Source organism: Microcaecilia unicolor, chromosome 3 (assembly GCF_901765095.1).
Source record: "Microcaecilia unicolor chromosome 3, aMicUni1.1, whole genome shotgun sequence".
Lineage (NCBI taxonomy): Eukaryota > Metazoa > Chordata > Amphibia > Gymnophiona > Siphonopidae > Microcaecilia > Microcaecilia unicolor.
Genome location: NC_044033.1, coordinates 334,064,528 through 334,088,883, shown reverse-complemented (window position 1 = coordinate 334,088,883; position 24,356 = coordinate 334,064,528). Strand labels below are relative to the sequence as shown.

Here is a 24,356-nt window from a genome sequence, read left to right as displayed (position 1 = left end):
ACCAGCAAAATTAAATGTCTCCATCAGGTCCCATAGGCAGTTCCATAAAACTTACCACCAGCAAAAAAAAGGGACACATCCTTATCCCCACCGTGTAAAGCTATCTGGGATTCATTCAACCCGAAAACAGAGGAGGCTTTCATAAAACCTTGCATGACTTACAGCCAACATCCTTACAGCTGGCATCAGAGGCCTTTTTGAAAGGGCCACAATTGTTTACTGTTGTGAAAGGGCAACTGCCAATGGCACTAAAAGGTCTGTCTTGTGCCCCCTACTGACAAGGACAAGCTGGAAAACTACTGACCAGTGTCTAACATCCCTTTTCTGACAAAACTTATAGAACAGACAGTCTGCCTCAAAAAATACTGTGGGATGCTGTAGGACCCTTTTGGCATTCGGCAGGCGTGTGTTAGGCCACCATGTTAATTTATATGGTAATAGCTAACACAGCTTTGTAAGTAGGCCTCAAATGTTACTACTGTTTCCCTTTAATATGATGAATGCAGGAAGACCCTGAAAAGCTACTCACATGTATAAGGTTTAATCCAACAATGTATCAATGACAAAATTGTTATTGACTGTTATATTTACTTAAATTTTATGTTCAAATTGTGAATAACATCTAATTTTAGCTAAAATAATAAAAAGAAAAATATGTGAAATGTAGGATGGCCTTGACCAGTGATGTAGCTTCTGCAAAAACAAACAGATAAGTCACTTTGGATTTGCCCAACAAATGATAACAATAATAAATTAATCTATCATTTGCAAAAATTTTAATCATTCCAGTTTTTAGTTAGGAATTTTCTACTGTTCCTTTCAGGCCTCAGCAGAATAATGTAGCACTTAGGGAGAAAGATACAGCCCAGAAGTCCAGAACTTGAAGCCAGGATAGCAAATGTCTCCACTGCTACCACGTACTTGCCCTTTGTGCTCAGATATGTCGGGATAAATGAGATCCAGACACTGCAGAACACCAGCATGCTGAAGGTGATGTACTTGGCCTCATTGAAACTGTCAGGTAGATTTCTTGCTATGAAAGCTATGATGAAGCTGCTACCAGCCAAAAATCCTAGATATCCCAGAACACAGTAAAATGCAACTATTGACCCTTCATTACATTCAATTAGTATTGTTCCAGTTTCTGATCTCATATTAAGATATGGGAAGGGAGGAGCAGTACACAACCAGATGAGACAGAGAAGAGCCTGAAGAAGGGAACAGGAAAGGACCATAGAGTTAGAGAACCTGGAACCCATCCAATTCCGGAGCTTGTTCCCAGGTTTGGTGGCTTGAAAGGCCATGACCACAGTAATGGTTTTTGCTAATACAGAGGAGAGTGAAATGGAAAACGTGATCCCAAAGACAGTCTGTCGGAGAATACAAGTCACCTTTTCAGGATGGCCAATGAATATCAAAGAACAGAGGAAGCAGAGCATGAGTGAGATGAGGAGAATGTAACTGAGGTCTCGGTTGTTGGCTTCACTATGGGAGTGTCTTGGTAGTAAATGAAGATTCCCAGAATAACAGCAGTGATGAGAAAGAGGGAAAATTATGATGAAAGTCAAAGTTATCCCCAAAGGCTCTTCATAGGACAGGAAGGTTATTACTTTTGGGATGCAGGCATCTCTCTTCTGATTAGGCCATTGGTCTTCTGGGCATGTTATACAGGTATCCATATCTGAGAATGAAAAATATTGTCTTATTATCTCATAGCATCTGTTGCAGGACATACATGAATGTCTATGTTCTTTTATAGAAGAGACTCCTCCCAGGCATCTTCTAGGCACCTAAATATTAGTGTCCTTTTATAAACTTACCCCTATCAGCCAAACCTTTTTCAACCACACCTCAAATATTGTATAGTATTCTTGTAGTTGCATAGCATTATTACAAAAGGTACAGAGAAGTTTGATTAAAAGGATAGATCAAATCTCATATTAGGAAAGGCTAAAGAAGTTAGGGCTCTTCAGCATGGAGAAGTAACTGCAGAGGGGAGATATGCCAGAGCTCAGTATGAATAGGTAAACATAAAATGTTTGTTTACTCTTTCAAATATACTTGGACAGGAGAGGCTGGTAAGAATAAAGGAAATAACCTATTATGTATAACGAATAAAATAGAAAATATCCTTTTATGTACGATAAGTAAGAACAAGAGGAATCACATGTTTTAGAAGAAATGAAACTTATAACAGTATATAAGTGCAGAATGAGAAAGCTAAACTGAGCAGCTTTGTAACTCAGTCTGAATGTCTTCCTGTCTGTATGACAAAAATGCTCCAGAGGGAACAATCACTTTTGTTCTGACTAACAGAAATACCAGTAAAGATTTTACTTGGTTGCTGCTTATCGAGTCTGATTGTCTCTCTTATACTAGCCAGTGGCGTTCCTGGGGGGGGGCGGTGGGTGCGGTCCGCCCTGGGTGCACGCCGCTGGGGGGGTGCCCAGTGGCGTAGCTAGGTGGGGCGCAGGGGGAGCGGTCATTCCGCCAAACAGCTGTTCTGAAAAAATGGCGCCTATGCACCTTGTGCCAATAAATATTTTTTTCTGCTCCTTCCCTCCCAATTCTTAATCTTTTCTAGTCTCTCCCGTCCGCGTGGTAACTGTTTACTTCCCTGACGCCTTCTCCCTCCTGCGCAGCACCGGCGAACGCGATTCACAGTCAGCCTTCAGTGCCTGCGTCGGGGCTTCTCCTCAGGCGCGTCCCGCCTACTCTATTACAACTTCCTGTTTTCTGCAGAGGTGGGACGCGCCTGAGAAGCCCCGACGCAGGCACTGAAGGCTGACTGTGAATCGCATTCGCCGGTGCTGCGCAGGAGGGAGAGACAAAAGGGGATGATGCTGAAAGTTGGACAGTGTAAGTCATCCTGATGGGTGAGAATCCTACCGGCTTGGTCTACGCTGAAGAAGGTAATAACATTCCTGAGTTAACAACAAATGTGTGAAAAGAGGACTCCAATATACCAGGACCCAGTTCTGACAAGTTTTTCCTACAGGTGCTTCGAAGCCTCCGATCGATCCTGTAAATGGGACTGATTTTAATTGCATAACGCGTTAATCAAAGAATGAGGTATGATAGGTTAACTACTTCATAGTCGAATCCAGCAGCAAGTGGCTAGTGATGAGGCGTTCCTCGCAAAGGTGGGGCATGTGAGCCAAGGAGGTTTAATAGACTACCTCGTGGCGACTTCCTATTTCTGAAGCTGTCCAAGATCTGATTGGGTAGCTACTGTTTTCAGATAAAAGGGAGATAGACAAAAGGGATTCAGAAATGTGATGCTTGATGAGAGAGTGATGGGGGGGGGGGGGGGGGGTGCGGGGACAGAGACTGCACACCATGGTGGATGGGATAGCAGAGAAAGAGAGGGGAGAGTAAAGGTAGAGAGAGAGAGATGGGTGACTTGATTTTGGGTGGGGGGGCAGAGACTTTACCGTGCTGGGTGAGGTACCAGAGAGAGAGAGAGAGAGAGAGAGAAAGAAATACTGGATGAGAAGAAGATTGATAATGATGCTGGGGGGGGGAGTGAGACAGGATAATGATGGAAGTGGAGATGGGATGATGCTGGATGAGGAGGAAGATTAAGAGATGATGCTGGATGGGGGATGAGAAGGAGACAATGATGCTGAGTGCGGGGCAGGAAGAGAGACAGGGTGATGATTATGGGGAGGAGAGAGGGGTGATTTTGGATAGGAAGGAAGAGGGTGAGATGTTGGATGGGGAAGAGAGGAGAGACAGGGAGATGGTGGATGGGATCAGAGATAGATGGGGTGAAGCTGAATTGGGTGGAAGAGAGAGAGGGCAATGATGGATGGGGGAAGAGAGATCACAATGCTGGATGGGGGAGAAGAGAAAAAGACACTGATGCTGAATGGGGGAGCAGAGAGAGATATGGCACAATTCTGGATAACAGGGAAGAGAGAAAGATGGGGCCATGCTGAATATGGGGAAGTGGACAGATTGAAAGAGATGGGATGATGCTGGTTGGCAGGGGAAGAAAGAAAGAGAGTGGAGATGCTGCATTTATGATGGGGAAGAGAAAGAAATACTAAGAGGAGATGCTGCATAGTGGAGGAGGGAGAAGGGAGAAGAGAAAAAGAAATTGTACAGCGCTGTGTAACCCTAGTAGCGCTTCTAGAAATGTTAAGTAGGAGGAGGAGGAGGAGGAGATGTTATCTGACAGGAGGAAAGAGTTAACGAAAGACTGGGGGAATAAGAGAAAGGAGAATAGATGGTTTTGAGTGAGGGAAACATGGAAAAATGTAGGTAGATTCAGTGAACAAAGGGAGCTAAAGACTGCATAGTAAGAATAATAAATCTAATGGATAGAAATGCAGAAAAAATAGAAGAAAGCTGAAAGATGAGTGTCAAGACCTAAATGTAGTGGAGGAAGTTATAAGAAGAAAGGAGAGAGAAAAAAAGGAGAAATGGACAGAAAAACCCTGGCAAGAGAGGTTAAGAGAAGACTGAAGAAGCCAGAACTGGAGACAACCTAAATGGCCAGACAAAGGTAGGAAAAAGAATTTTATTTGTAATTTGATTAAATTAGTGTGGTAGCCATGGTAGGGCTTCTTTACAAAACTGTGCAAGTGATTCATGCATGGCAAATGAGAGGAAGTCCATTGGAATTGAATGGACTTCCTCTCATTTGCTGCACCGGGAATCGCTAGTGCGGTTTAGTAAAAGAGGCCCTTAGTCACTCTAAAAGTTAATAAAAATAAAAAAAAAATTTTTAATGGAAAATTAGGTGATATTTTTTATTGGACCAACTTAATATATTTTGGGCCAGCTTTCAGAGGCGAAAACCACCTTCCTCAGGTCAGGACAGTATACCATAAAAGCTATTATACCACCCTGGCCTGAGGCAAGAAGTTTTGGTCTTTGAAAGCTAATCAAAAAACGTGTTAAGTTAGTGCCAATGAAAATATATACCTTTTGGTTTTTTTTAATTTATTTGTATTTGTTCATTTCTAATGTAGTGATTGGAATATATTAGTTTTTGAAATTTGCAGCTGCAATCTTTGTTTTTCACACATCACTGTTTTCTTATTTCTGGTGTTGCAATGTATTCAATATCTGGTTCTTGGAGGTTCAGATTAATATTTGTCTACATATTTATATTTTAGGTTATGGTTACTTATTCTGTATATGATGGGGGTCCTGTATGTTCTGTGTGTGTGAAGGAGGCTAGGTATGCTGTTAAGCACTGAATGTCTGTTGGATCAGTCTGTATTAATCTGGCTTGTTAATCTTTTTGAATAGGTATATTGATGTTCTAGTGCCCACTACAATATTTATGTGCTGATTTTTTCCTAGGTAGACCCTTGTTGTGAGATTCCTAGATGTTAGTGCTATTATAGTAGCGTTGCTCTACTATTCCCAAATGACTTTGTAGGTTTTATATTACTTCACAATATGCCTGGTATTGGACGTTGTGTTTGTATTCTAGCCATACCTCTCATAGTAGTAGCCAACAGGAAGATGCGGACTGGGAGCTAGGAATGACTAGGAGTCCAGTGTTAAAGTACCTGCATCTATTTCCAGAATACTGCAAATAATGTCTGTTTAATAAATTGCATTATCATCATACATTATTTGAATTTTTGCCACATAATTCTCTGGAGTGTATTCAGTGTGCTAATACCATCAGTAATAGAGATAGTAGGGGGAAATAGCTGGTGCATATGCACCAAAGACACAGCGAAGGGTCCTTCACTGCTGTGTTCAAAAGTACCCCTACTATCCCTTTACTGCTTACGTGGGTATTGCCCCCACCCTAAAGATTTTAACTAGCCCCACCCCAACCGCACCCTAGCCTCCCAAAACAGCTGAGTCACTGACTGCATATGCCTATCAGGATTTTAAACCCCCCCCCCCCCCCTCTCTCCCAGTCCTTCATCCTTGCACTGGCGCCTATTTAGAATGTCTGCTCCCCCTGATGTCAAAACCTTGGCTTACGCCTCTGGGGTGCCGCGCGCCTGTCCTTCCTTCGTTCATTGCTCTCTCTGCCCGGAACAGGTTACTTCCTGTCCGGGGCAGAGGGAGCATGGAACGAAGGAAGGACAGGAGCGTGTGCATCCACCCAGCGGCGTGCACCCGGGGGGCGGGGCACATCGGCGATCCGCCCTGGGTGTCAGCCCCCCTAGGAATGCCACTGATACTAGCCAAGGAGTGTATCTCCACAGGCGGAAGTGTCTTCCCCTCCCAAAGGGCAAGGGACAGAAGTTGCATACATTATGAAAAAGTTTATTCCTGGAGGAAAAATTCTTAAAACATTTTAAGGTAGATCTGGGGAAAGCCAAAGCTTATTCCTGGAAAAAGGGACATGGAGTATCTACTTTTTGAGATTCTGCTATGTACTTGTGACTTGGATTGACAACTGTTGGAAAGAGGATACCAGGTTAGATGGACTTTGGTCTAACTCATTAGGGCAACTCTTATGTCTTATGTTTGCAAATTTGGACAAAAATCCTTGATTACCCACAAAACAGAACATTTGCAGGTTAATTTTCAAAAGAGAAGGACGCCCATCTTTCGATACAAATCGGAAGATGGGGCGTCCTTCTCACAGGGGTCGCCCAAATCGGCATAATCAAAAGCCAATTTTGGGTTTCCCCAACTGCTATCCGTCACGGGGATGACCAAAGTTCACAGGGGCATGTTGGGGGCGTAGCGAAGGCAGGACTTAGGCATGCTAACACATAGGCATCCTCAACCCTAAGGAAAAAAGGGCGTCCCTGATGAGCACTTGGACGACTTTACCTGGTCCTGTTTCCTTACGACCACGTCATAAAAGGAGCCCGAACTGACCAGATGACCACGGAGAGAATCAGGGATCACCTCCCCTTACTCTCCCAGTGGTCACTACTCCCTCCCACCCCTCAAAAAACATCTTTAAAATCTTTTGTGCCAGCCACTATGCCAGCCTCAAATGTCATCTCAGGTCCATCACAGCAGTATGCAGGTCCCCTGGAGCAGTTTTAGTGGGTGCAGTGCACTGTTTTGGGGGGGCTCAGCCACAAGGTAAGGGAGCTATGTTTCCTGGCAGCAATTTCTGAAGTCCACTACAGTGCCCCAATAGGGTGCCCCTGTTGGTGTCCTGGCATGTCAGGGGGACCAGTGCACTATGAATGCTGGCTCCTCCCACGACCAAAGGGCTTGCATTTGGTCGTTTCTGAGATGGGCGTCCTTAGTTTCCATTATCGCCGAAAATCAGGAAATGACCAAGTCTAGGACGACCATCTCTAAGGACGACCTAAATGTCAAGATTTGGGCATCCCCGACCTTATTATCGAAACGAAAGATGGATGTCCCTCTTTTTTCAATAATACGGGTTTCCTCACCCCTCCACCGGGACGTTTGCAAGGACGTCCTCAGCAAACCTTGGGCGCCCCTTCGATTATGCCCCTCCATAGAAGTCAAGAGTAACAATACTGCTAAACACGGGGAAGAACTATATAATTTTTCCGTCATATCAATTCTGTGTGCCCATATTTTCAAATCCAAATCCAAATCCCATAAAGCAGCTTACTCTAAAATTTCACCATTAGTCTGGGAACACTTACCAACACCTATTTTCTAGGCAGTTAGGGTTCCCTGCTAATCAAGTGCTAATCAGTTGCTGCATGGAATATATCTGCACTGATTAGCACAGAATATGCCTATTCTCTGCCCAAAGACACCCAGCACCCCACACTGAATATTGGACCGATAGTTTTATATAAAACATATCTATGTGAGTACTTAATTTATCTGGTATTGGTGATCAATACCTTGCTTTTTTTTTTTTTAATAGCCATACCCGTTAGTATTTTTACAATGCTGACTGCAAAGGCTGGATATGGGCTCAATGATGAATAGCCAGTGCCCAAGGGCATGTCTCCTTATATGTCATCGCTCACCAGTTTGGTTGGAGATCTCGCCTTCTGAACAGCGAATACAGTCATAACAGCAAATGGACTTTCCTTCCCTGGTTAATTTCCTGAACCCAAGAAGGCAACTCGGGTTGCATCTGGACTGAGGAGGTGCCTGAGGATTGAGAAAATAATCGTAGAAAGTTGTGATAACACTGGAATATGACTTTTCAGATGCAGTTTCTTTGTAAACATGAGGTGGTTATAGCCTTTTACGTTTTTTTGTCTCATTACCAAGTTACTCAGGAGAATATGGGAATGAGGTATTAGCACTATATTTTGAATGGAAGATCAAATATAATTTAATTTAATTAATTTTGTTATTTGTAAGCTACCTAACCATAAAGTTCAAGTTCATGAGGTTTATACAGTGTAACATAGCACTTTACATGTACATTTGGAAGGCACAATGCTGAATTGTACTATATGGATCATTAGTGGCCCTCTATGACCCACTCATTTACTAACAATGATGATTAATAATATTGCAACATCAGGCATTCGTCATTGGAGCACCACAGCTAGTTTGCTCGCTCAGATCCAAAAAATCCCAGAGCTTCCATTTCACCATGACATTTACAACACCCTTGCAAGACAAGTTCTGTTGAGAAATTCAGTCTGGCTTTACCTTCCAGCCCACACCTGACTGTAAGCAGTCTTTAAAAGTCATTTGTGATCATGGCTATACCAATTTCAGTCAGACTGTAGTCAGTAAGCATTCAAAGAACGGCACTGGGTCTTCAGAGGTGGTCCACAAGGCCCCTATAGCATCTACCAAGCAATAGAACACATCATCAATGTGTGTCCATTCACATGTCTGCCTGGTGATCTTGAAGCCCTCACCACCCACTGGCAGTAGTACAGTTAGAGGACTCCTACTGAGCTTATAAGGAACAGTGATCAGATTTGGTATTCTTATATGTTTTATAAAAACACGCATGATATGCATGGTTCACTAGTTTCCATTTTATACCTGACCTGGCTGAACAAGTCCTCCCACACAATTGTCTTCTCATTGATGGTAAAGCTCTTCTCTGGTGGAGCATAAGGATTATAGCTTCCAACAATATCATTACTCCGTGTCCCAACAGGTAGAATTACTGTGCTTATAATATCATATCCAATGACAGATCACCATTCTCATCAAAAAACATTTCTTCACCCAGAACATTGTTAAAACGAAGCTTCTTCAGATAATGATGAAGCTAATGGGAAGCAAAACATTTTTATTAATGAACTCACTGCAGGAATACATTCATAATATCAAACACATTTAATCTCATTTTAGGGATGGACTTTAATTTCAGAGCAACATGATGTAATGGATGTTATCTGGAAAATTATTCCAGCTGCTTGTACACGGTTATCTACCTATCTATCTCTACCTACATTTATAGCTATATAAAAGCCCTGTGGCTGCCTAGCCCCGATATTCAGTGGCACTAAACCAGGCATAGCTATTTGAATATCAGCTCTGACCACGCATGTTTAAAGTGTTGGAACCAGCGGTTTTGCCAACACCCGCATAGCTAAGTGCCAGAAATTAGGACAGTTAATGGTAATGATGGATAAATCAAAAGGAAAAGTGAAAGAGAAGCCCTAATCCGCAGACTGAAGATGGTGGAGGTGGATGATGGCACGCTCATTCAAACACTTTCCTCAGCAGTAGTTGCGGCTCTGGATAGCCATTTCAAAAGGTATCTGCACAACTGAATGACATGGTCTGAGATAGGGCACTGCATGCAGAAGGTAGAGAAACATACTTCCAACATGGCAGAGGTCTTGTCACAGGCCCAAGCCCAGCTGGCTCTCATGCAGAAACATTTACCTTTGATGACAAGATAGATAATTTGGAGTAAAAGTTGCGCAGGAACAACCTCTGTTTTATTGATCGACTTAAGTAGAGGAGTGTGGTAGCCGTGTTAGTCCACTCTTAAGGTTATCAATAGAAATCAAACAAAAAAACATGGAAAAGAAATAAGATGATACCTTTCTTATTGGACATAACTTAATACATTTCTTGATTAGCTTTCGAAGGTTGCCCTTCTTCGTCAAATCGGAAATAAGCAAATGTGCTAGCTGACAGTGTATATAAGTGAAAACATTCAAGCATTACTATGACAGTCTGACAGGGTGGGAGGCTAGGGGTGGGTTGGAGGTATGCATGGGGACATCAAAGCATATCATTGATATTCTAACAGGATGGGTGTGGATAGGTAATTGAATATTTTAACACCCAACAGAAAGGACTTAACAAGGACCTGGGGTTCCTAGCCCATTATAAACCATAAAGCTGTATGTCTCTGTTGATCACCCCATTCCTCACCTATCCACACCCATCCTGTTAGAATATCAATGATATGCTTTGATGTCCCCATGCATACCTCCAACCCACCCCCATCCTCCCACCCTGTCAGACTGTCATAGTAATGCTTGAATGTTTTCACTTATATACACTGTCAGCTAGCACATTTGCTTATTTCCAATCTGAGGAAGAAGGGCAACCTTTGAAAGCTAATCAAGAAATGTATTAAGTTATGTCCAATAAAAAAGGTATCATCTTATTTTCTTTTCCATGTTTTATTTGTTTGATTTCTATTGATCGACTTGAATCTCTGTTTGACTCAGAACTTATAGAGTTTTAAGAACCAAGTTGGTGCAAGAGCAAATGTCAGATACGAGGCTGGGGGATTTCCATGCAAATTTCAAGGAGATGCTGAAGCAAGGAATTTAAATAAGTCATCTGAGCTGAGAGAAGGAGAGAAGGTGAAGGGGGAAGAGCTGATTGAGATTATCACAAAAAAAGATTGAAAGCTGAGTCTGTTGGGGCATGACTGGGAGGGCAAGAAGTGTGTGTGGTGGGGGAGGGGGTGAGGGTGGAGGTGCTGGAACAGAGAGAGAAAAGGAATCAGACCAGGGAACACAGACATAGAGGAGGGGACCAGGGAAAGAGAGGGGAAGTGAGGGGTGTGGGTGGAGGCACTGGAAAAGAGAGAGAAAAGGAAATAAGCAGGTGATTAGACCAGGGAACAGAGAGAGTAGACATAGAGGAGGGGACCAGAGAAGGAAACCTCACCAACTTGAACTTTATGGATAGGTAGCTTACATTGCCAACAGAGTGGATAGGAAAAGAAACATGTTGAGTAAGATTAGCGACAGAGGTTAATCCCAAGAAAGATGATACAGAGTCAGACAGGGCAGGATGAAGTCACCTAAAAGCAGCAGAGTTTATGATCAAAAGAAGAAAGCTCATTGAACGCAGAGACAAATGATAAGGGCAGATGTTTTGACAAATTGGAAAAAAGATGTACCCACTCTGGAAGTAATTTAAAGCTCTGACATCTGTGCAATTAATACTACTCTCATAATTTTATATATATGCTTTACAATCCACTTGTATCTTTGAAATTGGTGCACATCTCTGACGGCATCTGTGTGACTATCACAGACTTCACTGCATCCTGCAATTATAGACTAATCACTTGTTTCTGAAAATAACATTCCTCCATCAAAGGATATTACCTTCCATGGTGAAAAATCCAAAATTTTCTCACTTTCTCCACTTAACAGGCTGCTATTTCTAGAACCAGAAGTGATCATGTTATGCAGTGCATGTGCCAGACCGTACACGGCATTGTACACATTATAACTGCTTCCAAGGATTACGATGTCACAGTGTAAGATGTAGTCAGACGTTTCATCACTGCTGCAGGATCTTTGGATGCTCTTAGGACACTTGTTATTACACAGGTCCTTCCACCACATCTCTATGAATGATTCATTTGGAAACATGGAAGGATTCACCTCACGGACAAATTTGTGAAAGCTTGGAATAGTCCTCTTTCCCACAGTGAAAGCAAAGGTGTTTTTCTTATTGTCATTGATTGAGGGAAAGACAAATAACCATTCAGCTGTTGTGATCCAGACCTTTCCCGGTATTTGCCAAATGGGTGTATATCTTATAAAATCTGTGACGTCTCTATTACAATACAAAATAATTACTTTAGCTGAAGATGTAATGATGGTGTTGTAAATATTAGTAACATTTTGAATCATGATTGAACTGGACTCTTGGATGGTTTCTATGAATTCAATGCAACCTCCACTCTGCTCAATCCCTTCTCTCAGGATCTGCACAGCCCTCATGCTATTTTCATCATTAGCTGCAATGACACCGACCCAGTTCCAGCCAAAATGCTTCAACAATTTGACTATCCCAACACAGAGGTGCAGCTCACTAGGGACAGTCCGGTAAAAATAAGGACACTTAACTGTGTCGCTCATGACAGGATTCCCTGAGATGTAACTTATCTGTTGAAAATAAAAGATTGAATTTATCACCATCTTAGTCGTAAGATTACATTTCATTCACATATCAAATATTTAGAACAGAATTATACTGGACAGAGTAGAGGAGATAAAGTATTAGATGGCAAAGCCAACTGGTATGACGTATTAGAAAAGCTGTACTGAGCTGTTGGGGAGACACAGCAGAGCAAAAGAGGGCTGTGCACAGAAAATGTTTATGTTTTATCTCTTCTTTTTAATTCATTTTAAATGTCTTTGGCTTCTTTTCCTTAAAGTCAATGAAACAAAGATAAGGAATAATGAAACAGTAGGATAAAATCTCCCTTCTCCCCCCAACCTTCCTCCAAGTGACTTCTGTGGCTGCTGCTGAAATACTAAAGTAAGAGCCCCCGCCCCCGCCCCGGACCTTCTTCAAACCCCTCAAACTTCAAACTTCAGAGACCCTCCTCTTATTCACTTTTTCTAAAGGTGGGAACACTCAGTCGTTGTTCCAGTCCTGCAGCTTCTGTATCTCAAAATTACTGCTGAAGGGTGGATGTTAATTTTACTTATAGTAGGTTTTTGGATGTTAGTTTTACCTCCAGAAGGCTGGCTAACACCTGCTGTGTCCCAGGAAATGGGGCTACTGAGATGTGCTCCTGGGTTTTATAATTGGTTCAACATGAGTTACACTTTAGAACACACTTATGTCTGTCCATCCCCAAATATATGCCTCAACAGTCAAAATAATAAAATAGCATCTTCCCAGAAAATTTTGCTTAGACATACCTCAAACATCACTGTCACTATTTCTTTCACAATGTAGAGAGAAATAGTTTTGGGGGGGGGTTACTATAGGCAATGCTGTACACATCTTCATCAATCCAATAAATTAACTTTTTCTCAAACGGTGTAAACTTAGGAGTTAAAAACCAGCACCACTTAACTTTCAACAGCTTCCACAGCACCAAGAACCTCCACCAACATGGCCAAGTCTTGCTATTTCTTCAGGGGAGAGGTCCAGCTCTATATATATCTTGATAGAGGTCTATAAAATAATGAGTGGAGTTGAACGGGTAGATGTGAAGCATTGTTTATGCTTTCCAAAAATACTAGGACTAGGGGGCATGCGATGAAGCTACAATGTAGTAAATTTAAAATGAATTGGAGAACATTTTTCTTCACTCAACGTGTAATTAAACTCTGGAATTCGTTGCCAGAGAATGTGGTAAAGGCGGTTAGCTTAGCAGAGTTTTAAAAAGGTTTGGACAGCTTAATAAAGGAAAAGTCCATAGGCCATTATTAAATGGACTTGGGGAAAATCCACTATTTCTGGGATAAGCAGTATAAAATGTTTTGTACTTTTTGGGGACCTTGCCAAGTATTTGTGACCTGGATTGGCCACTGTTGGAAACAGGGTGCTGGGCTTGATGGACCTTTGGTCTTTCCCAGTATGGCAATACTTATGTACTTATGTTTTGTCTTGTTTCTTTTCTCACATAGAAAAAAGATGGGCGTCCAAAAGACATTTCTAGAAACGTAGGCACACAGATTTGAGAATGTACATTTCCACACATTGCAGTAATTCTGTAAAGAGTCACCTAGCTGAAGACGGCAAGAACATGTGTAAATATTGTATTCTAGTCACTTCCGCAAATACATTGACCTCTTACATAATATGAACTAGCAGAAAAGTACACGACACAATTTCATGGTGCACATATTGTGGATGGCATGCACATGTGTGGATGAGGTGCAAAGGTACATACCTAAATTATAGAATCATATCATGCTATTCTCTTGAAGGCAAGTAGGCCATAAGTATTCTCAGATCTGGGTGACATCATCTGGATGAGCTTGGTGTGGACCCTAGCATATATAGCTACTAGAAAATTCTAGCAGAGTCCTACTGGACATGCACAAGTGCCGCTTCACCCCGTGTAATTGCAGTTCCTCAGTCTATGTTTTTCCATGAGCTGGGAGGCCACTTCTTTGTGGTCAGCACTTTTCACAGATACCTTTTCAGTGTCTTCCCGTGCGGGCTTTCCTCATATTTTTCCATAAGTATTCTCAAATCTGGGTGACGTCATCCAACTGAGCTTGATGTGGACCCTGCCTAGCATATATAGCTACTAGAAAATTCTAGCAGAGTCCTACTGCACATGCGCAGGTGCCTCTTCACCCGATATGTAAGTGCAGTTCCTCAGTCTACGTTTTTCCATGGAGCTGGGAGACCGCTTCTTTGTGGTTTCTCGTCAGCGCTTTTCACAGATACCTTATCAGCGGCTTCCAATCCGGGTTTTCCTCATATTTTTCCACCATTTTCTTCACCTTCGCCTTTATTTTTTTAGGTTTTCAGTTCATCAAGTTTTCTTTCTTTCTTTTTCATTCAGCTTTTCAGGTCCCCTTCAGGCCTGAGCACCAGCCTCAGTTGAGCCTTGCCTCTTTTTGTCACTCAAGATTGAGGAGTCTAATTTAGCCACAATTCTTTACCTGATGTCCAAGAAGATACCCTGTGGCTTTAAAAGGTGTGCCCAATGCAGTCAGATGATTTCAGTAATGGGACTCATATATCTGGTGCCTTGGGCTTAACCATGAGCCTCTTATTCTCTCTGTTTAAAAATACAGTTAAGGATATAGAAGATGTGTCAGGTCCAGCAGGAAAACATTTTGGTTCGTGGAAGGAATGGTTCATCAACATCGGTACTGGAAGCTTCAAATTCGATGGCTGCTCAGACTTCATTTACCAGTGGAAGAACACCAGCATTGAGAAGGTGCTGATATTAGGCCCTGATACCAGCCACCATCGGACCCAACTCCGAAGATGCATTCGGATTCGATGTTATCCTCATTGGCACCAAAGGACTGCGATGCTGAGTGTTGAGGGAAACCAAAGAAGCATAATCATCGTCCTCTTCAAAGCACCTTGCTAGTGCTTCTCTGTTACTGGCAATGCTGATGCCCCGGCACTCCTAAATGGATAGTTTCCCCTCTTTAGTAGAGGTTCCGGTATCCAGTCGCTGAGCAGCCAGGATCCCACTTCTGATTTGACACTGACCCTTTCTCAGGTTGTCCCTAAACCGACCTCCCCAGCCTTAGATAATGCCTGCCCTCAATGAGCAGTCCTAGGGCATGCTCAGGGAGAGCTGGAGCAGATGTTTCACTGCACACCATTCAAGCATCAAGGGTGCTTATGCCAGATGCAGCTCAGCCTCATCCTTCCTGAGGCCCCTATTCTGTCTGTGGAACAGTCTCCAACTCCTGTGCCTTGACGGTTGTCGACATCAACATCAACCCATGATGTACTGCTCTCTACACTGGGACAGGAAGCTTCCTTGGAATCTGATAGTAGGGCATCCTCTGGGACATCGATATAGTTCTATTGAGCCAGGGCAGGCACAGACTCACTCTACACATCCGGAGTATTGTGAGGAGTCTGACTTGGAATGCTCATGGGATTCAAAGGAGAATCCGCACTTCTTGGATGTGAGTTATATGGAGTCCCTTCTGTCTCCTCCCTGCCTCAAGAGAGATGTAACTCTCAACCTGGGAGTCTCTCATTCACACGTTTTGTGAAAGAGATGGCTTTGGCCAATCCATTTAATTTGGAGATGGAGGAGGAGCCTAGGGCAAAGATGTAATCTCCTCCTAAAGAAGGGGATCACAGTTCCATTATACCCTATCCTTAATGATGAAGAATTGAGAATCTCCCCTTTCAGTGCAGGTTGTACCAAATAAGATGGATACTCAGTATCGTATCCAGAAAGCTCCCGGATTCAAGACAGCACAATTGCCTCGCCACTCTCTGGTAGTTGAATCCTCCCTAAAATGAGCCAGAAGTTTCAGGAGTTATGCCTTGGTTCCCCCAGGTAGAGAGGTGTGGATCCTGGACTCATTTGGGAGGAAACTCTATTAGGCCTCAATGCTCATTAACTGCATCCCAATCTACCAGATCTACACGAGCATATAAAGTGCATAGGAGGCTTAAGTCTTATAGACTCCCTCCCTCAGGAGCAGGCCACTGAGCTTCACCAGTTACCCAACAAATAGCTGCAGTGCAGGATATATATGGCCAGCGGGACTTACGTATAACTTTGATATTGCATCCAGGCTCTCTGCTATTGGTGTGAGGATCCATAGACTCTCATGGTTGCGTGTCTCTGACCTGGAACCAGTGGTTCAAGAGGTTAGTGGATGTACCTTGCTGAGAGAAACTTTTTGTTGACAAGGTGGAGGAGGTATCAGACCTTATCAGGAAATATACTGACACCAATTGCTGGTCAAGAGCACATTGTAGGAAAGAGCGCAAGAGACAATGCGGAGAAATATTCAGGTGTGGAAACTCCTAGGGTATGTCATCAAAGTCCAAGCTTATCGGAATTCAATGATTGGAATACATAGAAGTCCTGGTTGATACAGTGGAAGTTTGGGATTTTCTGCCCCTGTGAAGAGCAGATGCATTGATAGTGCTTGCCTCACAAGTCTGAAGCAGCAAGCAGGTCACAGCTCAGCAGATGTCATGCCACTCCCATGGCTTGCCTCCAATTGAGAGATGCCCAGTGGACTCTAACTTCCTGAGAAGTTCTACGAGAGGAGGACAGATCTCTGGAGAGAACATTATTTTATTTCTGTGGTTTAGTGCTTTAAAGATTGGGGATAAAAGAGAAATTGTAGGTTTACTGATAAAGACAGTTTGAATTTAAAAAAGCAAACTTTATTAACTAGTTTCCATAATGTAAAACCCTTTTCCCCATAGTTTTAAAACTGGAACTTTCTGCCACAGCCTACACCTTTTAACAGATAGCCTCTAGAAGGCACAGCAGGGCCTAGTTCAGACTTCATTTCTGCCCACCCTCCCCAAATCCCACCCAAATCTAGCACATCTCTTCATTTATAGTCTTAATTTATAGTCTATTATTCTAATTAGGATAACAAGATGGAAACCTTCATTACAGAGTTTTAATTAAATTTCATTACTTTCTGAGAAGCAAACACATAGTTGGAACATAACAGAATCGGGCAGTCTTCTATGGTCTATGTCCCAGAAACGCCAAAGAAAGACCATGATCAAGAAGTATAAAATATCAGTTCATCGTTGATTTAATCTTGAATTGATAATGAATGTGACTGTTGGGCAGACTGGATGGACCATTTGGGTCTTTATCTGCCTTCACTTACTATGTAAATAAATCACACAAAATATCAAATAATCTAAACACTCTTTATATTAGTCTAATATCTCAACATCTTAACAAGTTTTAAATTATTAAATAACTCAATAATACTAAGACACAGACAGCAGTCCAGCACCAAGAGGGATGCTATCCAGTCTTTTGCATTGAGTGTCACATGTATGATTATCTCCCAGTTGGTGATAGGTTATATGTATGTGCCTGATGCAAAGAGCTCCTAGCTCTCAGAGAACAAATCCTGAGGCTAGAGTAGCAGACTTAGAGGAGCTGAGAGAGACAGAGGTACATAGATGAGACCTACAGGGACATTGTGGAGAAGTCCCAACTCAAATCTGGCAGCCCCTGTGCTGCCTTAGACAAGGGAGGTCTCCTAAAGGGAGAGTATTACCCTGGTGAAGTTGGAAGTAATCCTGTAGCCAAGACCTGCCTACCAAGGGATGCAATGTCCTCTCCAACAGAGGATGTGTCTCTGGGAACTTCTGAACAGTAGGGAAAGAATAAGACAACTGTTGTAGTTGGTGATTCAATTATTAGATAGTTGGGTGACTGGTGGACATGAGAATTCCCTGCTCACTTGCCTGCCTGGTGCAAAGGTGGTGGACCTCATACATCACTTACATAGAATTTTAGATAGTGCTAGGGAGCAGCCAGCTGTCTTGGTATATGTGGGTACCAATGACATAGGAAAATGTGACAGGGAGATTTTGCAAGCCAAATTTAGTTTATTAGGTAGAAAGCTGAAGTTCAGAACCTCCAGGGTAGCATTTTCAGAAATGCTCTCCATTTCCACATGCAGGATCCAAGAGGCAGGCAGAGCTCCAAAGTCTCAATGCATGGTTCAGACAATAGTGCAAGGGTGAGATATTTAGATTTGTTAGGAATTGGCCAACATTCTGGGGAGGGGGGGTCTGTTCCAAAAGGATGGGCTCCACCTTAACTGGGATGGAACCAGGCTGCTGGTGATAACATTTAAAAAGGTGATAGAGCATCTTTTAAATTAAATTGGGGGAGGGGAAGCCGACAGCCACCAAGCAGCGCATGGTTCAGTGCAGAGAATCCTTGAAAGATACTATTGAAACAGGACATTTAGGGAATCCCAATAGAGGTTTCAATAATGGGGAAAGAAAGCCAAGAGTTTTCAAGGGGAGAACAGAATAAAGGATATAAATTATCCCCTTTAACTTCAAAGCAGCCTATAGATGCAAGGAAAAAAGGCCATTTGAAGTGTCTATGCACAATGCTAGAAGTCTTAAAATAAGATAGAATTGGATATATAGCACTAAATGAAGAGGTAGATACAATAAGCATCTCAGAGAGCTGGTGGAAGGAGGACAATCAATGGGACATTGTATTAGCAGAGTACAAATTATATCGCAACGACAGAGTGGATAAAATTGTTAAGGAGTTGCACTACATGTTAAAGAGAGAATTGAGTCAAACAAAATAAACATTCTACATGAAACAGATAGCAGTATGGAATCTCTATGGATTGATATTCCATTCTAGATGAGGGAAGGAGTATACTGGTAGGGATGAATGAACAGACAGATGAAAATATGGCAAATCGGGCAACATTTGCTTCATTTCTTTTATGGTGAGAATACACATGTCGATAAAGGTGAACCAACTGATGTAGTGTATCTAGACTTTCAGAAAGTTTTTGTCAAAGTACCTCATGAGAGACTCCTGAGAAAATTAAGGAGTCATGGGATAGAAGATAGTGTCTTTATTGATTATGAATTAGTTATTGTACAGAAAACAGAGAGTAGGGTTAAATGACCATTTTTCTCAATGGAGGATGGTAAATAGGAGAGTGCTGAAGGGACCAATGCTATTTAACATATTTATAAATGATATGGAAATCTGAACAACAAGTGAGGTGATTTAATTTGCAGATCACACGAAACTATTCAAAATTATCAAAATGCATGTGGATTGTAAAAAATTGCAGGACGACCTTAAGAAACTGGAAGGCTGGGCATCCAAATAAGAGAATAAATTTAATGTTATCTACTGCTAGATTCCACTTTTGGAGTCAGTTCTGATGAAAAAGATCTAGGTGTCATTGAGGCATAGGTTTCTATGGAACTTTGGAAGGCTAAGTGCTTTGAAAATATGCCTCATTGTATACAATACGCTGAAATCTTCTGCCCTGTGTGTGGCAGCAGCCAAAAAGCAAACAGGATGCTAGGAATTATTAGGAGAGGGATTCAAAATAAGACCATAAATATTATAACACCTCTGTATCATTCCATGGTATGACCTCACCTGAGTACTATGTTCAATTTTGGTCATTCAAAAAGTACAAAGACCAGGGGACACTCAATGAAATTGCATGGAACTATTTTTTAAACAAATAGGAGGAAATATTTTTCACTTATAGAATAGTTAAGCTCTGGAACTCATTGCTGGAGGACGCTAACAGTGGTTAGCGTATCTGACTTTCACAAAATGTATAACTTCTGTTTAAATGTTGACTCCATGTGATCTCATTACTATGAGACCCATATAACCATCAGCTCCAGGGATATATCATCACAGCATACACTGTTTCTTATAAATTACTTGGAAGAAATGAAGGAATTTCTCTTGTTCTCACATCCAATTTTTCAAGACTTTTATAGATCGTCTGCTGTTCCAAAGTTGCACAATAGCACAAACACTGCAAACTGTAGGTAGACTGTATCATATTTCATGCTGTCACAGCACTTTTCAATGAGATAAGAGGTTGGACTAGAGAGGACCAAAGAGAAAGGCACAAGAACAATCAATTCACAGGTCCATCTATCAATCTATTAGGGTGCAATTTGTCACAACCTCTCAATAAAAATTATATGAAGACCTGACACAGGCCTTTTAGGCACCTTACTTTCTTAGGTACTCAAATAGAAGTTGAGCACCCACACGGATGTATAACAAAACTCTATCCTTACTAAGTATAATCTCTGCCACTGGGAATGTAAATGGTGGAAGACCAGTAGCAGTTACCACCTGAGTCTCTTTAAGGATTGCTGCTCCCTTAACATGTTACATTTTTAACTGCTATAAAACATTTTATGCAAATAATGACCCCAGCAATGGAATTACCCTCCCTGCTCATGACCCACTTAATCAATTGCTCACTTATTGGCTGGACCAGTTGCCTTGCTGGTCTGCATCGCCCTTATTTCTCTCTTTACCACTCCCAACCATCCAGCATTGTCCTATCTCTCCCCTCTTTTCCCAACAATCACCAACCCATCAGTCTCCCTTTCCCCCTCCTACTTATTCATTTATTGGTCAACTGGCCCACTGCTTCCTGATGTCAGCACGGCAGCAACAGCATCAGTAAACAGAAGGCAAGCACAGGGACATTGCCCTTTGTATGCCATTGATGGTTCCACAAACAGGAAATTACTTCAGAGCTGATGTAATTTCCTGTAGTTCTGGTGTGCAGAGCAGTACTTTGGTTTACACATTCTTACAGCAACTCACTAATTTCCCTGAATGAAATAAACTAAAGTATCACCTAGCTTAACTTAAACTTCCTGGAAACAAAGCTGAATTCTTCTAACTGATCCCAAGCCAAAAGGCTAATAAATAAACAGCCATACAACCTGTAATGTATCTCCACGGAGAGTGAGCCCTTGAACACGATGAAGGAAACCCTCACCGGGCTGTCGGCCAAAACCCTGAGTCCTCTCTGTGCCTCCCGCCGTTCCCCAGGAGTTGAGCCCCTGAGTTTGGGCGGCCAGCAACAGGGTTAGACCAAACAGCAGGTCACAGCAAACCAGGGCTAGGCAACAGGTCAACACCAGGCAGCGGTCACTAGAAGGTCCAGGAACAGGCAGGGTCAGTACCAGGCAGCGGTCAAAAGCAGGTCCAGGAACAGGCAGTGGTCAAAACCAGGCAGCGGTCAGAAGCAGGTCCAGGAACAGGCAAAGGTCAGAACCAGGTATCCGTCAGAAGTAGATCCAAAGCACTGCTACTAGTCAGCGAACTGAGTAGAAGCCGAAGCACTGATAGACTGAGGGCAGAGCCTTAAATAGGAAGGAATCTGGCTCAACCAGGCACAGCTGAAAACAAGATGGCAGCCCCCATCAGGAACACCCTGCGACCAAATAAGGGCTTCCTTCCTGCAGCTGCCACCTCCAAGATGGCTGCCCTGGCCTAACAGCCCTCTCCAAGAATCCAAGATGGCCACCAGTGCCCCTCAGAACAGCCAGGAAACGTGACAGTATCCTCCCCTAAAGGCCTCCCTCTCTACTCCGGGCCTGGTTTAGAAGGATAGCGGGCATGGAAATCACGGAGCAGCTTGGGAGCATGAATCTGACTAGCAGGTTCCCAGGAATTATCCTCAGGTCCGTAGTTTTTCCATGCCAAGAGATAGTAGAGACGTCCCTTCCTCACCTTGGACTCCAGGATGTCTTGAACTTCGAACTCTGGCTCTGAGGACACGTCCAGTACAGGGCCCACCTTGGGCCGAGGATGCCACCTAGACGAGACAAAAGGTTTGAGTAAAGAAACATGAAATGCATTGTGTATCTTGAAACGGGATGGCAGCCGGAGTCTATAGGTAACTTCCCCCAGATGCTCCGCAACGGCAAAAGGCCCAATGAATCTGGGTGCGAATTTGAAGGATGGCAGTCGGAGCTTGAGATTCTGAGTATTAAGTCAAACCCATTGACCTGGCGCCAGCTGAGGAGCGGATCGTCTCCGCGGCCCGATGAAGGTGGAATTGTACGTCCTTCCATACTGTGCGGAGATCGGTCAAGGTTCTATAGAGCTGAGGTGGAGCAGAGACAGACGCTGCCCCTGGTGCTGGTGGCATAGGAAGGGGCAACCGTGGATGCCATCCATATGCTGCGAAGCATGGAGAGGTGTGCGCTGCTGAATGGAGACTATTGTTATACGCAAACTCTGCCCAGGGTAATATGGAAACCCAATCGTCCTGTCGCGCATTAACATGCATCCGGAGGTATAGCTTCAGTGTTTGATTTGTACGTTCTACCATTCCATTGGTCTCCGGATGGTAGGCTGAGGAGAAATGGGTCATGATACCGAAGCTGGAACACAGGGCCCTCCAGAATCGAGATGTAAATTGAGGACTTCGGTCGCTGATGATGCGGATAGGCAGCCCATGCAGGCAAAAGATATGGAGAATGAACTGCTGGGCAAGAGCTGCCGCTGATGGAAGTCCCTTCAGGGGAACGAAGTGGGCCATGCGAGAAAAACGGTCGATCACCACCCAGATGACGGTACACCCCTGGGAAGGTGGTAACTCTGTAATAAAATCCATTGACAGTTCCTGCCATGGAGCTTGAGGCACTGGCAATGGTTGAAGCAACCCCCAGGGCTTCCCCATAGGTCTCTTGTATTAGCGCAAGTGGGACAGGTGGTGACATACTGCCGGACATCCTGGGCCATGCGGGCCAGCGATAATAGTGAGATATAAGATGCAAAGTCTTATGATATCCTTGATGTCCAGCGATCGTAGAAGCATGTCCCCATTTCAGCATCTTCTTGCGGAACCGAGGGGCCACTGAGATCCTGGATTTCCCGGAGTCGTGAGCGTAGTCGCGGCAATGCAAGCTGGGTCAAGCATGGGCTGACACTCCTCGGTTTCTTCTGGTGGGTCAAAGGCTCGAGACAAGGCATCCGCCTGGACGTTTTTCTCTGCAGGGCGAAAGCTGAGGCGGAAATTGAAGCGAGTGAAAAACAAGGACCATCGGGCTTGTCGAGGATTAAGTCTCTTAGCATCTGCAGGTAAAGTAGGTTCTTATGGTCCGTGATGACGGAAATCGGATGCACTGCTCCCTCCAAGAGGTATCGCCATTCCTCCAAGGCCAACTTGAGGGCTAACAGTTCCCGATCTCCCACAGTATAATTCCGTTCAGCCGCTGTGAATTTCCTAGAAAAGAAGAAGCAGGGATGCCGCTTCCCCGCCTCCGAGGTCTGTGACAGGATGGCCCCCACTCCTACCGCCGAGGCGTCCACCTCTAAAATAAAGGGTCGCTGGGGATCAGGACTATGAAGAACCGGCGCGGAAAGGAAAGCCTTCTTGAGAAGTTCGAAAGCTTCGATGGCTTGCGGAGACCAATCCCGAACATTAGCGCCTTTCTTGGTTAAGGCGGTAAGGAGCGGCTATTAGAGTATCGATGTATAAACTGTCTGTAGTAGTTAGCGAACCCTAGGAACCGTTGGAGCGCTCGCAATCCCTGTGGTCGTGGCCAATCTTGAATAGCTTGCACCTTCCCGGGGTCCATCCGTAATCCAGTTGCTGAAAGGATATAGCCCAGAAAAGGGCTGCGTTGATGGAATGCGCATTTCTCGAGCTTCGCAAAGAGGTGATGGTCCCGCAGTCGTTGAAGCACCGTACGGACATGCTTCACATGTTCCGGAAATGAGGAAGAAAAAACGAGAATATCATCCAGGTATACGATGACCGATGAGTATAGAAGATCCTGGAAAATGGAGTTCACAAAATCTTGGAAGACGGCTGGGGCGTTACAAAGGCCGAATGGCATGACCAAATATTCAAAATGCCCTTCATGAGTATTGAAGGCCGTCTTCCATTCGTCCCCCGGCCCAATCCGCACTAGATTGTAAGCACCCCGTAAATCCAATTTAGAAAAAATGGTGGCCCCTTGGATTCGGTCAAAAAACTCCGGGATGAGAGGCAAGGGGTATCTATTCTTGACGGTGATGGCATTCAACCCCCTATAATCGATGCATGGCCGTAATGACCCATCTTTCTTGGCCACAAAAAAGAACCCCACGCCAGCCGGCGAGGAAGAGGGTCGATGAAGTCCTTCGCCAGGTTGTCCCGGACATACTGCCGCATAGCATCTGACTCTCCGCGAGAGAGGGTGTATAATCGTCTCCGAGGTGGGATCTGTCCCGACACTAAGTCGATGGCGCAATCAAATGGTCGATGAGGCGGAAGGATCTCTGCTTCCCGGGCATCGAAGACGTACTGGAACAT

General features: G+C 43.6%; 1 protein-coding gene across 1 annotated transcript; it reads right to left on the bottom strand.

Annotated features, from left to right (window-relative positions):
* Positions 1-776: 776 nt before the first annotated feature.
* Positions 777-24,356, bottom strand: LOC115464707 (extracellular calcium-sensing receptor-like). Its single transcript, XM_030195069.1, is given in 7 exon segments — positions 777-1,480; positions 1,483-1,549; positions 1,551-1,681; positions 7,902-8,028; positions 11,436-12,224; positions 21,782-21,866; positions 24,151-24,356. Coding segments are annotated over 7 exon segments (2,109 nt in total).